The sequence below is a fragment of the Gorilla gorilla genome, chromosome 7 (assembly GCF_029281585.2).
Source record: "Gorilla gorilla gorilla isolate KB3781 chromosome 7, NHGRI_mGorGor1-v2.1_pri, whole genome shotgun sequence".
NCBI classification, from domain to species: Eukaryota; Metazoa; Chordata; class Mammalia; order Primates; family Hominidae; genus Gorilla; species Gorilla gorilla.
Window position 1 is genome coordinate 41683438 of NC_073231.2, and position 17970 is coordinate 41701407.

A 17970-nucleotide genomic window follows, 5' to 3' on the forward strand; every position below is an offset into this window, starting at 1 on the left:
CTAATATAGGCAGCAGGTAACTAAGAAAAACGTCATATATTGATTTATATAGCTTATTCAAACCCCAACATCCTTACTTTAAATGTTCATAGTAAAAAACAAAAATGAACATCTAATTTTTCTATCATCAAATGATTTTTTATTAGTAAGATTAATTTTCCCCTAGAAAAATGTTCTTATACCACTGGAAGAAGTTATTCTTATACCACTGGAAGTAGGATTTTGTTTAAAAAACCTATTCAATCAGGTACTTAGCTTAAACCACTTCACTGAAATGATGCTTTTCAACTATGCTGAATAAGTTCTTAAGTAATTTATTCTTAGCAATACACAGTTGGCCCTTACTACCCATGGGTTCCATATTCATGGCTTGTGCATCCATGGATTCAACCAACCATGAATCAGAAACTTTCAGGAAAAAAATAAATAACCATATAACAATAAAAAGTAACATAAATTAAAGACACAATTCAACAACTATTTACACAGCATTAAATTATAAGTAATCTAGACATAAAGTACATGGGAGGATGTGCATAAGTTATACGCAAATACTATGCCATAAGGAGTTTGAGTATCCACAGATACTGATATCAGAGGCGAGTCCCTGGAACCAATCTCCCACAGATACCAAGGGATTACTATAATATATAACAGATATTAAGGAGAGATTATCACAATAGATTCATTGCTTTGGTTTCAAGAAAGAAAATAAGCTGACAATAACTATATCTGGACACTGAACAACTGATAAAACTTTTCCTTAGAAACATAATATAGATTACAAATCCTGGCAGTCAATACGTCAAAATAAGCAGTATCTATTATGCTAAAATGTCTGTAAATAATGGCTTAACTTTTTGGATGTAGAGATTATCATAATGGTAGAAGATGAAATAAATCAAAACTTAAGTTATATCAAAAGTTTTTAATAATGACTTGAAAAGAATGTTGGACAGCAATTGGCTCTCCAATGCTATAAAAATCTCACTGTGATGGAGTTTGAAACAGTACCTTGGTCTCTTCTTTGAAGTTTAAAAGCTTATTTTTTTAAATAAAATTTGTTTTATAAGCTTCAGATAATTTCTAAACTGAACATATGACACAGAATTGTATTTATTCTTTAATCTTAATGTAGCAGATAATTGTGTTTATTCTTAACCTTACTGTAACAGATAATATAATATTTTTCAACACACATAACACCAAAGTTCATACTGTTCAAAAGGTTATATAGTTACCCTCGGTTTGAGAGGTTTTACTGTTGGAATATCAGTTCCTTCAGCTCTCTGTCTGCTTGAATCAAAAGTCTTCCGTTTTTTAGTTGCAGTCTTCTGGCAAATGGGTCCATGTTTTTTCTGTTAAGATAAAGAAATGCAGCCTATCATTTTCTTTTCTACAGAAGGTAAGACTACAGAGCTTTATTTACATTGAGACCAGTTTAAAAATCTGAGACCAAATGAAAAACCTGAATACAAAATAATAAATAAATAAGATACACCTTGCCTTAACCAACTGTTAAGTTGTAAAACGTATATATAATGCACGCTCTAAGTTATCTTTCTCACTAAAAAAAAAATAAACACTCTTCTAACATGTCATTAAGTTATTTAATACTCTTCTCCTAGTTTGTACATTACTAATGTCAGAAGTGTGTGAACCAGAACAACTCCATCTTAAACAGGAGCTGAGTAAAATGAGGCTGAAACTTACTGGACTGCATTCTCAGATAGTTAAGGCATTCTAAGTCACAGAATAAGAAAGGAGATCAGCACAAAATACAGATCATAAAGACCTTTCTAATAAAAACAGGTTGCACTAGAGAAGCCGGGCAAAACCCATCAAAACAAAAATGGTGAGAATGACCAGAGGTCACTCTCACTGCTACACTCCCACCAGCGCCATGACAGTTTACAAATGCCATGGCAACATCAGGAAGTTACCCTATATGGTTTAAAAAGAGGAAGCATGAATAATCCACCCCTTGTTTAGCATATCATCAAGAAATAACCATAAAAGTGGGCAACCAGCAGCCTTCAGGGCTGCTCTGCCTATGGAGTACCCGTTCTTTCATTCCTTTACTTTCCTAATAAACTTGCTTTTACTTTGCACTGCGAACTCACCCTAAATTGTTTCCTGTGCAAAATCCAAAAACTCTTAGTGTCTGGATTGGGACCCTTTTTCTGTAAAATATTTATCTGCCCTGTAACACTAAGAATAAGAAAAAGTAACCAAGTCAAAGTTACTACACTGCAAAAAAAAAAAAAAAAGTCTCCACTAAATGCCTGAACATACATACTAGAAAAAGAAAATACAAAGAATACATTAGTTTTAGGATTACAAAAGTTAATGTAAGAGTAGTAGTTTGGATTACTAAAGTTAACATAATAGTAGTATGCTAATATAAAGTTAACACCAAATAATAGGACAGGTGGTCTGATTTGTGTCCTTTTCCCATACTAATTCTTTTCCTCCCTTCTGGAACTCAAACTTTGCAGTTTTCTTCGCCTAGGATTTTTCTTGAGCTTATCTAGTGTTCTACTACTGCTCAGATTTTTTTTTTTTTTAAAGAGTTGTCCATTCATTCATTTATTCACTTATTCAGTTTAGGGACATTAGAATGGAAGCTGTCTTAAATGACCTCCAATAAGGCAACTGGATAAACATTCTCCCTCCACTATATTAAGCATGATGATTGATGACATCGGTATACTAAATACTCTTTTTTCTTTTGTATTTTGATAAACACTAAAGAAGGTAGAACTGTCAAACTTTGGGAAAAAATAAAACCTCAAAACTGGATTATTTCGTGTCTTGCAGCCTCTTAGGCTTTCAGTACACAATCAGCAATCAACTGTTTTACATACTTATTTTCAGTTTTCATTTCAACAAACAAGCACTGTAATTACAGCTCTTAAGTATTTTTAAAAAATGAGGATAGCAGATGACTATCTAGTGGACCCATGTACATATGTTCCTTATTAAGTTATATATGTCAAGTGTATGTGGTGCTTGTTTCCCAACATAACTCAAGTTTCAGGTGTTATAATAACATCATTAAGTTAAATACCACATAAATGAGAGCCAAAAAAGGCATTTTTTTTTGCTGTGAAATTCAGCTGAACACTCTGAAAAATAATAAATTGATAAGAAAAAAATCATTGAATGTGTGGGCAAGATGTTTTTAAAAGATTACAAAAAAGCCATCATTATTTAAAAGGTGCCTACAGTCAGAAAGACACTTTGGATCATTAATTCCTCACTTTGCTTTAAAGAAACAAACTAGAAATAGTAAGAGGATGCACAGTGGATTGTGGCAGAACTTTAATCAGCAGATATACATTCACAGAAAAATTCTGTCTTACATTAAAGTATTAATAAATGTGTATTTGTGTTTGAAGTTAAAATATGTAAGGTACATAGGCATAATTTTTATTATTCCCTATTTAGTTAGCTAATTTTATTAAGATTAGTTAAAAGCATTTTTATTTGTACTTACTAAGTAGCTAACATATCTTAAGAATGCATAATAAATTTTAGGTGTACTTTTACATTGAAAAAGTCTTTTTCTTTGAAACATCTCAAACATAAATAAGAGCTGACAGAAAAGGATAATTAACCCCCATTTACTACTCATCACCCAGCTTCAACAACTCCCAATATTTTAGCTATTTTGTTTCATCTATCCCTGATTTTTTCCTGAAGTACTATAAAGCAAATTACAGACATTATATTATTTTGTATCTGTAAATAATTACTTATTTCTAAGGTATCTGATTTTGTTTTTGTTTTTTTTTAATTTTGTTTGTTTTTGGTAAGAGTCTCGTAAAACGAGGAATACCTTTAAACTTTAACAGAAGAGTTCTGAAGACCAAACTCTGAAGGAAAGAAAGCATTCTGGAAGAATGGCATAGCTGAAATCAAGACCCTTGAACAAAGAATAGTACCCATTAACTCTTCAAAAACTATTCCACGTAAGTTCTTCCCATGAGAATTGACCAGAATTATTGAACAATTACAGATCTGTAAAACCATAAAGGTACAAAATCAGTCTACTCACTAATGCTACTGGAAAGAATGTTCTTCCACAAATCTTGCAAGGTAACAATTCTCCAACTTGGACAACACCTCCATTCTCTAAAACAGGAAGGAATTTAATAAATAATTTATATAACTTGAAATTGTGAAACTTCACATTTTAATGTTTTCTCTTAGTTTTATAGGTAAATTATCAGTTTTTGTGAAAAATGTTTTACCGCATTTTGAAATAAGCAAAATTATCTATGAAAAGGAGCATAATACTTAGTTATCAGTGGTGAAAAAGGTCAGGATAAATATGGAAGAGTCATGATTTAAAGATATCCAAACTGATACTGCTGGAAATATCTAGTTTTCTTGTAATTATTTTAAGCAAATCAATTTGTCATATTCTCTTAACTTATAGGCTATCTCTATGGTAAATTACTACATTTTAAGAACAAAATTTATCTTATTAATTTCCAAGGCATGAAGAAATACCGTTAGTGATCAGTTCAGTGACTTCCAGAGATGATTTGAAAAATCTACAATAAAACGAATCTTACTCTGTTTACCACCAAACAATAGAAAGTACAATGCTATAAGATTAAGATCAACTAGTTATGCAAATTACATGTATTATGTGAATTATTATTTTATACATATAATACTTATATTAAGAGTCAGTGGACTAGTAAATGGAGATATTCTGACCTTACAAACAAAATTAAATAAAGAGGTAGCTACAACTTTCACTCAATTATTAATAAAATTAATATAACTATCATGTAACTGAATACAACAAATGTTATTACTAAAAAGAAAAAAAAAGAAACTACAAAAAAAGAAACTACATTCTTTGTGATTCTGCATAATTCATTTTGTCATTTTATTTCCAAATATCAAACATAAACTTGTTTTCATACCGATAATTTCCTAAAAATGATACTTAAACATGTAACATTTTCCCCATAGTTTCTGCTGAATATTTTAGAGATGCTAAAATTCTTTTACCATATGAAAGACAAATAGAAAAACATTTTTCTTTAGAAGTAACAAACTAATTTTAAAAAGTACAATTATATAACTCCATATAACCTGATCCAAGACATTTAGTGAGTTCACAGAGAACTAAACAGGCAAACCAAAATAGATATTGGTAAGAATGCATTCAAATACAGTAACAGAAGAACTGTTTTGTTTTTTCATTTCTTACTCCACTGCCCTACTTGACTGGTGGATAGTGATTACTTTTCATCTCAGATGGAGGCAATGTTGTGTAGTGGCAGTTAAGCAGTCAACACCACAAAAGCAAAGCTAAGATTTGCCTGACTTGTCCTTCTCCAACACCAGGAGCTAAGTTATTTAGGGAGGGCAATCTCATTTATCTGGATCACTTAAGTCCACTAACAATCCAGAGTTACTAAATGGAAACCATTAGGTTCATTTAGATAAGACAGTCTTCAAAATGATGGTCTCAGTAACATCACATGCTAACTAATCTATTAAGCTCGCTTATAGTTTTAATGTATTCCTTTAAATACTAAGCAATGATTTTAAAATTCATCAATACAAAATATTAAAAAGCACCACATATTATACTTGCTTAAAAGTGTATTTGATTATCTACTTCTTAGATGACAAAGCAAAATCTTATAGAAATTAACTATTGACAAAAATGAATTCAGCACATAGAAAAACCACATACCAAGCATGTACTAAGTAATATTAACACAAGGACAGAATAACACAATTATTGCTCTCATAAAGCTAACATAATCTATATTATTTACTTATTAAATAGATCTAAGAACCAAATCAACTCCTATTTTTCATACAAAAAATTAAAACATAAAGCAACCAAATATTACCATATAATAATATCCAGTTCTTGACATTAATTTCCACAAGTTATCAAACATGTTTAAAACTTTTTTTAAAAAAAGAAAATTATTATCACTATAAGGCATAAACAGATACAATACCATTTTAAAATAATGCTATTTGGGGATAATTTAAAAGCAATTATCTTCCAAAGAAATATTGTTTAGAGAAGAATGTCATTACTTCACCCAAAATAAAGATATATATAAAACACATATATAAATTTATAATGTCCTCTAATATTAGCTGGTCATAGAGCATAGCACTATAATGGACAAAATATGGCATGTGCATGTGTGTTAATGTCAAGACCTACAGAGGGAACTTCTACCCGGTAGCAAGGTAACAATTCTCCAATTTGGACAACGCTTTCATTCTCTAAAACAGAATACCATCTCACACCAGTTAGAATGGCGATCATTAAAAAGTCAGGAAACAACAGATGTTGGAGAGGATGTGGAGAAATAGGAACACTTCTACACTGTTGGAAGGAGTGTAAATTAATTCAACCATTGTGGAAGTCAGTGTGGTGATTCCTCAAGGATCTAGAACCAGAAATACCATTCGACCCAGCAATCCCATTACTGGGTATATACCCAAAGTATTATAAATTATTCTACTATAAAGACACATGCACACGTATGCTTACTGCAGCACTATTTACAATAGCAAAGACTTAGAACCAACCCAAATGCCCATCAATGATAGACTGGATAAACAAAATGTGGCACATATCTACCATGGAATACTATGCAGCCATAAAAAAGAATGAGTTCATGTCCTTTGCAGGGGCATGGATGAAGTTGGAAACCATCTTTCTCAGCAAACTAACACAGGAACAGAAAATCAAACACCGCATGTTCTTATTCATAAGTGGGAGTTCAACAATGAGAACATATGGACACAGGGAGGGGAACATCACACTCCAGGGCCTGTCAGGGGGTGGGAGGCAAAAGGAGGGAGAGCATTAGGACAAATACCTAATGCATGCGGGGCTTAAAACCTAGATGACAGGTTGATGGGTGCAGCAAACCACCATGGCACATGTATACCTGTATAACAAACCTGCACGTTCTGCACATGTATCCCAGAACTTAAAGTAAAATTAAAAAAAAAATTAAAAATAATTTATGTAGTTTAAATTGTGAAACTTCACATTATAATGTTTTCTTTAGTTTCACTGGTAAGTTGTCAGTTGCTGTAAAAAAAATTTCTTACTGTAATTTGAAGTAAGAAAAATTATCAATTAAAATGGGCTTAAGAGTTACCAGTGGGCAAAAAGACCAGAATAAACACAGAAAAGTCATAATTTAAGGATAACCAAGCCGATTAGTTGGAAATATGTAGTTTTCTTGTAATTATTTTAACCAAATCAATTTGTCATGTTCTTTTATCTTAAAGGTTATCTCTACGGTAAATTACTAAACCTTAAAAACAAAATTTATCTTATTAATCTCCAAGGCATGAAGAAATACTGCTGGTGATCAGTTAAGTGACATACTGAGTTGATCTGCAGAGTCTAGGGTAAAAAAAATCGTTTTCTCTTTATCACCAGATAATAGAAAGCATACTGCTATAAGGTTAAGATCACCTAGTTATGCAAACTGCATGTATTATTTGAATTGTTATTTTATACATATAATACTTATATTAAGATTAATTGGACCAAGGGGTTAAAATATTCTGACCTCACACACACAACTAATTAAATAATAAAGTGGCTGTACCTTTCTCTCAATTAAAATAATCATCATGTGCCTGCATATAAATTTTATTACTAAAATAATTAAAAAAAATATTAATGGAATCTTCTACCCAGATCATGATAAATACCTTAGGCCTCAGAGTCAAAAGCCACATTTTGCTCTAATTAAATTCATTAAAAGACATGACAGTATAGTTGAAAAAGCACTGGAATTTGTCTTACATTATCTAACTTCAAGTCCCCAGCTCTGTCACTGAGAACTATGAGTCCTCAGGCAAGATATTTAAGCTCTCTAAGGTTTAGATTTCCTTACATAAAATAAGGAAGTTAAGTTAAATGACATATGGTCCCTTTTTATCTGTAACGTACTATAATTTAACAAAATCTACCTTAAGACCACATTAGCAAGAAAAGTACATGGAAGACACCTTTCTTACTGACTTTTTAAATAAAGTTTATATATAAGAATGATTAAACCAATTACAGATGGTAGAATGAATGCTTCAGGCAGTGTACACCACATTAAGGAAATAACTTCCACTTATCTACACAGAGAACTGAGAACCTGAAAGGACCTACAGCAAAGAACTCCTTGTTAGAGAAGCCTTTAAGACATGAATTAGAAAGAAATATATGACTAATCATATAGGCAGACTCAGTTTAACATCAGTTAAATGAGGCTAATATCTGCTCAATTTACTTTAAAATTTCAGAGGATCAATTATTACATATAAAAATGTTTCATAACCTACAGAAATAAAAAATATTACTTTCCAAGGCATGCAGGCAATCTCCACTAACCTTTCCTAAGTGGCAAAAACTAGCAAATTTTGCAGCTTATAAATATACAAGAGAAAGATGATATTCAGAGGGGTGAATATTATATCAGAGAGCAAATACTGTTGAAATAAGCACTCAAGGTGATGGATAGAAGCAAGTCAATAAAGTACTTTAATATTCTAGAACTTTTAAGAAGCCAATCTCTCCGTACAAAATTTATCTGGCACACACTGTTGATTCTGTTATGAGTTACTTATGTTTTGCAACTTCAAAACCTGCATGATGGTAAGACTTGAAATGGTATCTTTATCTAACACTATAAGTGATGAGAAATAATGATTTTATTTCAAATAGTTGTGACATTTTAAAATGCATACATTTAAGAACTACGAGAGAACATTTTCAAAGAAATCTTGGAAATTAAGAACAGTTCTGGCCTCCCTTGTGGCATGTCCATCTCCTCACTGCTGGTAAGTCTTATATTCTATCACCGTTCATTTGACTCCTTTAACACTCAACAAATCTTTTTTCTGAAGCACAAAATATGTTATATCACTTTCTTCCCAATATCCTTTCCAAAATCGAATTACTTTCAGATCAATATTATCCAGTCTCTCAGAAGATTTACCCTTTTCAGCTCATCCTAGAAGAGTTTTTGTCTTAACCTAGTCAATGCCTACCCGACTCAACACACAACCTTCATCCTTCACAGCATTTTAGTCACCTACACTGTAGTTCAGCAAAACTACTGCCAAAACAACCAACTCTGGACTTTAAAACACTCAAGTTTCCTCTTTAACCACAGAATTCTACCTCCTACCTTTCTCTAAGTTACTATCTTGATCTCAGAGTGACTTGCTTTTCTTAATAAGCTAATTCCTGGCTGCATGTCCTTTCCTACCCAGTCTGAACATGACCCATCATTTATACTAGGAATTATCCACGAATCCCTTGCTTCATGACCAAATGTTTGGAAAATGGTACATTAACCTAAGTTAAATGGGTTCTCTTAGAGCAGAACTCCCTTAGTCTTAAAAAAAGAAGCTTAGTATGTTGTTATTTGCCCAAATTTATTTTATCAGAAATCCTTTGTACTCCCAAGACCAATGTTCTCCACCAATGTCCTGAGGAGCACATTTTTTGAAACACTAACTTACATTTTCTGCTTAGTCCTTCTCTGCCTCTCATTCACTCACTGTCTGAACTGCAGGGAGACATTACCAGGCCAAGCACTGTATTGAAATACATCCATTCCACCGGGCGCGTTGGCTCACACCTGTAATCCCAGCACTTTGGGAGGTCGAGGCAGGCAGACCACCTGAGGTCAGGAGTTCAAGATCAGCCTGACCAACATGCAGAAACCCCATCTCTACTAAAAATACAAAATTAACTGGGCGTGGTGGCACACGCCTGTAATCCCAGCTACTCCAGAGGCTGAGGGAGGAGAATCGCTTGAACCCAGAAGGCGGAGGTTGTGGTGAGCCCAGATCATGCCACTGCACTCCAGCCTGGGCAACAAAAGCGAAACTCTGTCTCAAAAAAAAAAAAAAAAAAAAAAAGAATGAAAGAAAGAAAGAAATACATCCATTCCTTGATTCAATAAGTATTTGTTGAGCACCTAGCATGAGGCAGAAACTGTTCCAGGAGGTAGGAGTATAAGGATGATAAAAAACAAATACTCTGATCTTATAGAGCTTTCACTGATCTAACAGGGAAAAAATGAATAAAAACTAATATATAAAATGTTACATGGTGATAACCACAATGAAGGTAGAACAAAGTAAGGGGAGAAGAGATGGTCATAATGCTGTCTTGGAGAAGTATGGATAATCAGGGAAAGTTTGTTTAATAAGGAGACAATAACGACATTAAAAAGGAAGGTAACGGATTACTATTTACTAATTGTCAAATCTGAAGCCCTCTTTTGAATCCCCATCCTACTGGGCCTTTCTACAGTCTGAGCCACTGCTGACAAATCTCTTTCACCTTTAAAGTCCTTTCTCTCTTGGCTTCAATGTTTCCTTCTCTCCTCCCAAGCATGCTATGTTTTACCTATACTGGACCTGCTAACATGCTTTTTGTGATTTTCGCCATCTAACAAACACACACTGAGAGGGCCTCCTATGCACTATGCACTTAGCTAAATGTTTTACATATATTACATTATTTAATACTTAATATAATTTAGGTAGTTACATATTTAATAGCTCCATTTTTTTCATAGCAGGGAAAATAAGGGTTCAGATTAAGTAAACTGCCCAAATCATAGAGCTAAAAAGAAACAAAGCAAGGATTCAAACACAGTCCTCTCCAATATACTGTCTATTAAAATATCTGGCATCCAACTCAGTACCAAAAAGCAATAAATGCTAGATAAATTAATAAAGATAAAGAATTATTCAGTAAACTAGTATACATTTATACTATGAAAAAATAAAACAAAACAGAAATTTTGATGAGACATGACTATCTTTAAACCAAGGACTACACTGAAGAGCAATCAGTCTTCTAATCAAGTTTTAGAGGGCAGTACTAAGATCTAATAATTTCAACAATCCACAAGAGGAACGGACAGTCTGATCTCTGTCACAATTTTTATAACCATTTATCTGGGATATGAAGGGAATGACAATACTGTATATAAGGATAAAATCTGCTTAGATTTTACCAACTCTCCATTTTACAAATAAAAAAAGCTTATAAGAGATTGGAACTCTCCCAAGTCTAGAACTACTTCTATTATCCTTAGATAGATTTTGTGGGGCACAAATTTTATTAGATGAAAAGGAATTAAAAGGTTTTGCTATAACTATACAGAATGTAGAAGTGCTCAGATATTGATTCTACAAAAACACAGATAACTTATATTTGGTTTCAAAGTATAGTGTTTGAGCCTAATACCTCATCTATTGACTATTCAAGAAGCATAAAGACCCTGAAGACCAAAAGTAAAACAAATGGTATATGATTACATGCAAATAATGTAAGTTATAAGAAAGAGTAAGATTATCTTTAATATAAATTTTCAAGAGTCCATATATTTTCTTGTTTTATAGCCAAGATTAATGTCTGGTAACTGGTTTCAACTAGAAACATATGTCTAATGCCAGAGTACAATATTTACTCAATTACTCTGACACATTAAGCAAACTTTTGAATATTTCTTACTGGATACTGCAATATAATATTTATTAGACACCTTCAAAGTACTAGACTTTAACTTCCAATAGAGGTAAGAAACTACCTAATCTATCACTGTATCAATGTTTCTAGAATGAAAGAATGGATGAATTAATGAACGGTAACCTTAAGACTCAGAGTTTGATATTTGCAAAGTGTGATCTCTTAGGGGAGGGAGAAGGGAGGAGAAAGGAGAGAAAGGCACCATCCTAACTTCAACAGAAAATTCTCAAGAGCTTTTATTAGATTGAACTGCTTGAAATTACCAGAATTCAACTGTTTTGCCCTACATAATTTAGGGCAACTTCACATATTTCAACTCAGTTTATCACAATTAAACACATTATAGTTAATGATACCATCTTATTTTGTAAAAAAAAAAAAAATCTAAAAGTAAAGGGCAAGCACTATTAACATCATAAGCTGGGCCCTATAACATCATAAGCTGGACCCATAAAGTATGCCTATAAATACAGAATCCTACCTTTGTCCACCTATGCAACTGAGTGTCATAATAGGTTTCCATTATATTTTAAAAACATTCGTAGTAAGGTTTCAATAGTAATATCTTAGCACTGTTAAAATGTAAGGTCCACTAAAATGTAGGTTCGATGAGAGTAAAGCTTTATCATTTTTATTCTTTGCTGCAACCTAGAACCTAAAAAGATGCCCATAATAGACATTTATTTAACAACAAATATTTATTGAGTACCTACTTTGTGTCAGACATTGTTTTAGGTGCCTAGGATACATAAGTGAAAAAGATGATCTTTGTCTTAATGACAAATGTTGAATAAAATAATAAAAATCTGCAAACTGTTCAAAACACTTTATAGATAATATGTAATAAAACCTTATCATATTATATATGATAATCTCATGAGAATTCCATAACCCATGCTTTAATCCCACCAAGATACAAAAGTATCTTGAAAGTAAAATATACTGTACTATCATTACAGTTCCTTATTTCATGGAAACTTGAATTATCTTCCAAAAACACATAAGCAAAAAACAAGACCTTCATTAGGCCATAGCATACTGCAGCTGTCCACAAACGGAAAATTATCAGAATCATTTATCAGAGCAAAAGCACGAAATAAACTCCTACCCATGTTATTACATCTGCTTTTTGGTGAACTTAGGTGACTGAAAAAGTTACCGGCTACCACTTTGCACTTCATCACACAATGTAGAATATTTTACTCCCTGGCATGCAACAATACACAAGACTCAAAAGCTTCTGCTCATTCTTAATTCCAACTGAATCCGTGTAAACTAGGAGACGGGGGAAAGGAGCTAAATCAAGACAAGAGGATCTTTCAATTATGAAGGTTTGTTCTTCATCATAACAAATTAAAAAATCTTGAAACTGTTGTTGCCAATGCTAGTTATTGTGGTTTTTGTCCTTCCTTTGTTTTTAGGTGAATGCTTTCATTACACAGGATAAAATGGGTAAACAGAATAGAGAAAAAGTGAAAGAACTGGGAACAAAGCAAAATCTGGAGTCATGGTTACAGTACAAAGATAAACCCAAAGATAAGGAACCAATACAGGCTCTTCCTCACACAGCGGCCGTGAATAAGTCATCAAATCCTCCGGGTAATCTATTGTACCGGCTCTAAAGCTGGCCAGTGACACTTCCTTAGGAGATGCTCTGACATCCCTCCGACAGAAGATGCTGTCGAAATGTAAAAAGCCGGTTACCTAGGAAATCGGCCAAGAAATGTCAGGAGCTCGAGGCTGGAGACACACCCCGGGGCTGCAGCACAAAGTGGCCTGGTGGTGTTAAGGCCGTGGACAATAATGGAGAGAGTCCAGTGCAAGGAAAACAAAATCTGGCCAGAGACTGGGATCACTAAAAGGGCACTCAGGAGTCAAGCAAGATCAGAAAATGGTAGGAAGAGACGTGCAGGCGTCTTGCCAGGGGCAGGATCTGGCTCCGGGCGGGCAAGCCCAGTTGAAGACCGTCTGAGGCGGGGCAGCCTGGGAGCGTTAGCTCCACCGCATCGGGGACTGTCCGGTTCCCTTCGGCCCCAGCCTCCGGAGGCGCGGCGGGACGCGGCGAGGTCAGCCGCACCGAACCAACCCTCGCCTTCCTGCTACTGGTGTCCAGGGTCCCCAGCTGTTTCGGGCCCGCTCTAGCCGTCCTGCCCGCATCCCTTCATCGCCTCACCTTCCAGTCCCTCCATCGCGCCACCTCCTTGAGCTCAGCGAGACTCCTTCAGCAGCGCCCGCCGCCGCCCAGCTCTGGCTGTAGCAACCCAGCCGCACCTCCCACCCGCTAACATTCCGGGCTCCCATTGGTTCCGCAACTGCGGGGGCGGGGATCCGTGGGGGCGGGGCCGCGGCGGAGGAGAGGTTCCTGCGGTCTCCTCCTGGCTGCCACCCCTCTCCGTCTCTCCGGGTTACTCTCCAGGGAGCCGGGAGCCGCTTCAGGTTGCAATCTGCGACGCAACGGCGCCTTTGTTTGACTCCAGCCTTGTTTTGCCTCATACCTTATCCTCCTATTTAGAGTACCTCAGCACCTCATGGGCTCCGCTTCACCAGTTCCTCAATCAGTCAATGCCTCTGCCTTCTAGCCGCCATCCCTCCCAGTGGATACTTTAAGCAGGCAAGCAAACCAAACAAACGCCCAGCACGCTTGCATGCAGCAATCTCCGTTTTCCGGTCTTTGGTCGCATGACTTGACCTCAGCGTATCCCCTACACTTGATCTTCACACACAGCTTCATAGGTTAAGACACTTTTTTTCTAGAGAAATCATACTTTCTATCTGCGATTGTGGAACTGCGATTGCTCTAAGCCCTTGAAAACAGTTTCCTCACCATGAAAGCTTGGGCCAAAAATTAGAAGTGAAACCCAGCCCCCCCTCTGTCTTCTACTCTTGGCCTACCCTGGCCCTATACTTTATCATCCATAAACCAAAACAGTCGCCTGGCCTGACAGTGTTTGATCGGGGAAGTTTGAGTTGGGGAATTAACCTACAACCTGACAGAATGAGGCCCGCCCGTCTCTAACAGAGTTCAAAACCTCCTGAAGATGAAAGTAACTTCAAAACTAACTCAGACCATTTTAATGGTTTTGCTTACAATTACCAGAACTACATTTCTTTGAAAAATTGATTTAGCAATCGTAAACAAGCTGTACTGTTTGCTGACTATAGCGTATCTACTGGCAAGTTACCAGTATTAATGTGTTGTCCATAACAAACCTCGGATTAATTTTATTGTTAATCTGTTTAATTGAAGAGTTTAACTTCATATCTAACTTCATCTACTATGAAATCAGTTACCTTCAGGAAGCAGGATTCCTCCTACTCTCCACTCACGTGAAGGTATGTTTAAACAAGCAAACACTTGAGGGGACATCATCTCTTACTGAGAAGGTGCTCCAAGTGCATTTGAATGTGGTAGAGTCCATCTGTTGTGTGGAGCCATGTAAAGACCATTTCAACCATGCCTCAATGACTCCGTCCGCCCTTCCCTGGTTCCCCTGGCTCTTCTGCTTCTCTGAGATCCTGGGCCTCCTTGGCCAACCCATAGCCTTGCAGGCAATAAGGTACTCCAGACTGGGTGCTGCGGAAAGGTCCTTTTTCTTCCTTAGTGCTACTAAGGCAAAGGTAGAATTTTTGGTTGGGAGGGAAGACCTTTTAAAAGAGCATTAAGGAGAAAAAAAAGCACACAGAAGAAAATACAAAAATAAGGAAGCCATTATTTTACAAATTACAAGTTCTTTCACTGAAGGCAAGACGAATATTGAGTTGGCTGATACCTTATTCGGCATAAAATCTACAGTAACATTAAAAATAATAAAAATAGCATTAAAGAATAAATCATGTGAGGCATGTTTTAGACCATTTTCATATATTCACAAATCTTCAAAAGAAATCTACAAAGTAGATACTACAATCTTCCTTTATCAGAATTAAAATGTTCATTTTCTAGATGTCTCAGAGCAATTAATATTTTGTCAATATTTGTATTATTAGTGAATGGTAGAGCTTGGCTACACTCTTGTCTGTTAAATTCTAAAGCCTATGGTGATTTGATTGGGCTCCTCACTCCCTTTCCTTGCCTTGCCTTTTATTATAGCTGCCTCAAGTGTAAACCCAAGCGTTCAGACATGTTGTTTAACATATATTTGAGTAGGCATTTCTATTGTGAATCTTAATTCTCTAAAACATGATTGCTAGTCTTCCCTACAGGTATCTTCATAACTTTTATGCTTTTGGTCTCTTCATAACTTTTATGCTACAGCTACCCTGGCTGCTGAAGCTTTTCCCTGATTCTGACCCCTGAGTAAAGAGGACTTCTTCCTATCTGCCTTCAATAAGTTCTTTCCTCTGCCGCCTACATACCTAGCCTGAGAGTCTTGTCTTGGCACTGTATCATGACATTACTTCCTCTCCAGTCTAGTCCATTTTTCGGCATGCATTCATTCAACAAGTGTTTGTTGAGTACCTTCTATGCTTCAAGTCCATTTTATCACTAGCCAGTTACTCAAATGAATGAAACTCAGCTTCTTCTCATGTTTTTAAGCACTTGCCTGTACATAATTTTTTTACCTGCCATGTGATCTTGTTAACTGAAAATAACATTTATAGATCAATAAGAATTCGAGATCTTCTGACCTCCTTATCATACAAAAAGGAAAACAAACTTTCAGAGATGTTTCTGACTTGGTCAAGATCACAAAACTAGTACCTAATTGAAATAGATATTGTATCTGTGTTTTATTACATCATACCTTGATTCTTTCCACTTTGCATTATATTGCTTTCAACCACCATTCCCTTAAGCAGATCCACATCTATTCTGCACATCCCAAAAAGCTGAGCAAGCTGCATATAGCTTCTTGTTTCAAAGCTCCAGTCTCTTAAATCCCACACGAAGTTCAAGTCCCCTTTTAGAGAAAGCCATTGGTTCTCATTCAGATCATTTGCAGAGCACAACTAAATGAGATTCTGAGTCTCGGTGAGAACTCAGTTTATCACCTCCACTATGTAGGACATTTCTTCCTTCCATGACCAGAAGAGGAATAACCTACCACAAGTTAGCATATAAAAGTAATTCATACATTTGGTAATCATAAGAAAATGATAATTTTCATCAAAAACATAAGAAAATATTTCCCTTAAAACTGTTCTAGAGGGAGGAAGCATATTCTGAGTTGGCTCTTGCTAGTTTTATTTGAAGTAAAAATAAAATATTCTAAGTGTTCAAGGGGAAAATAGTGATAGTTTCTCATGGCCTGGAATAATCAGAAAGCATATAGGTAGGCTGTCACGGGTGAAGATTTATTGAAGGAAAAATGTCCTGGACAAGAAACATCAAGAAAAGAAAGAGGGGCTTTAAAAAAGTGAGGAACTTAAAGCAAACTTTACCTACTACATTGATTGAAGGGCTATTCCATTCATAGTGTGATAGCAATTATTCTAGCTCTATGCTTCCCTACTTTCAAACTAATTTTCAGCTGCAAAAAGATCGGTTTTTTTTTTCAAGTTTCAGCTATGATCTTGCCTGTCCATCCCTTTGCATCACAATTTCAAATCTTAACTGAAAATCTATTAACCAAAATGTTTATTGAGGTCCTGTCTAGACTAGTCCATTTTTCTGATGCATTCTTTCAACAAATATTGGTTGAGTACCTTCTGTGCTTCAAGTCTATTATATCACTAGCCAGTTACTAAAATGAATGACGCTCAGCTTCTTTTCTTATGTTTTTAAGTATTTGTCTGTGCATATTTTTTTTACCTGCCATGTGATCTTTTTAACTGAAAATAACATTCATAGACCAATAAGAAATTGAGATTTTTCAACCTTGAGTACAACACTGCTCTAGGCACAACAGAAAGCTTCAAAGAAATCTCTCTGATCTCTAGAAAGTTAACATCTAGTAAAGGAAACCGTGAGCAAGACATAATACAGGGCAAAAGAGTTGTTAATAGTATTAAGTTTTAGATGTTGTGGTACAGCTTATAAAAGCAATTGGTTACAGGAAGTCATGTACATGAATGGAACAATTTTAAAGGTTTTTTAGAAGTAGAACTGAAATTGTGTCTTGAAGAGTGTCATAGGATAGGTAGAGATCACTGAGAATGAGGGAACAATGGCATAATCCTCCTTAAGAAAATGATGCAAGCCTGGCATATTTTGGGATAGTCTAAAGAAGCAAGGAGAATATTTGTATCTATTTTGGTTCATGTGTAACATTTGTTTCTCTTTACATTATACAGCACAAGCATTATGGCTATATAATTTATATCTTTTTAATCTTAGGGGCAAGGTGTTGAGTTAATGATACTCACTAACACACAGTACATACTTCAACTATCCATGCCAAGGTATCTCTTTTATTTTCTTTTTATTATTTGTCATTCATCCCCCATTTTCACACAATTTA

The 17970-nt window shown here is 35.1% G+C and overlaps 1 protein-coding gene across 3 annotated transcripts in view; it reads right to left on the bottom strand.

The window, feature by feature from the left end:
* Positions 1-13847, bottom strand: part of ZC2HC1A (zinc finger C2HC-type containing 1A) — a 53576-nt gene extending 39729 nt beyond the window's left edge. For 2 of the 3 annotated variants that reach the window (XM_019032738.4, XM_055349719.2), the window contains exons 1-3: positions 13743-13831; positions 4061-4137; positions 1242-1358 (exon numbers count right to left, since the gene is read on the bottom strand). In XM_019032738.4, the coding sequence (XP_018888283.1) occupies positions 1242-1358; positions 4061-4137; positions 13743-13758 (210 nt within the window). In that variant the 5' untranslated portion in view covers positions 13759-13831. Of the gene's footprint in view, positions 1-1241; positions 1359-4060; positions 4138-13742 lie in introns of all 3 variants that reach the window. The other variant, XM_019032739.4, reaches the window with a different exon arrangement.
* Positions 13848-17970: the final 4123 nt, after the last annotated feature.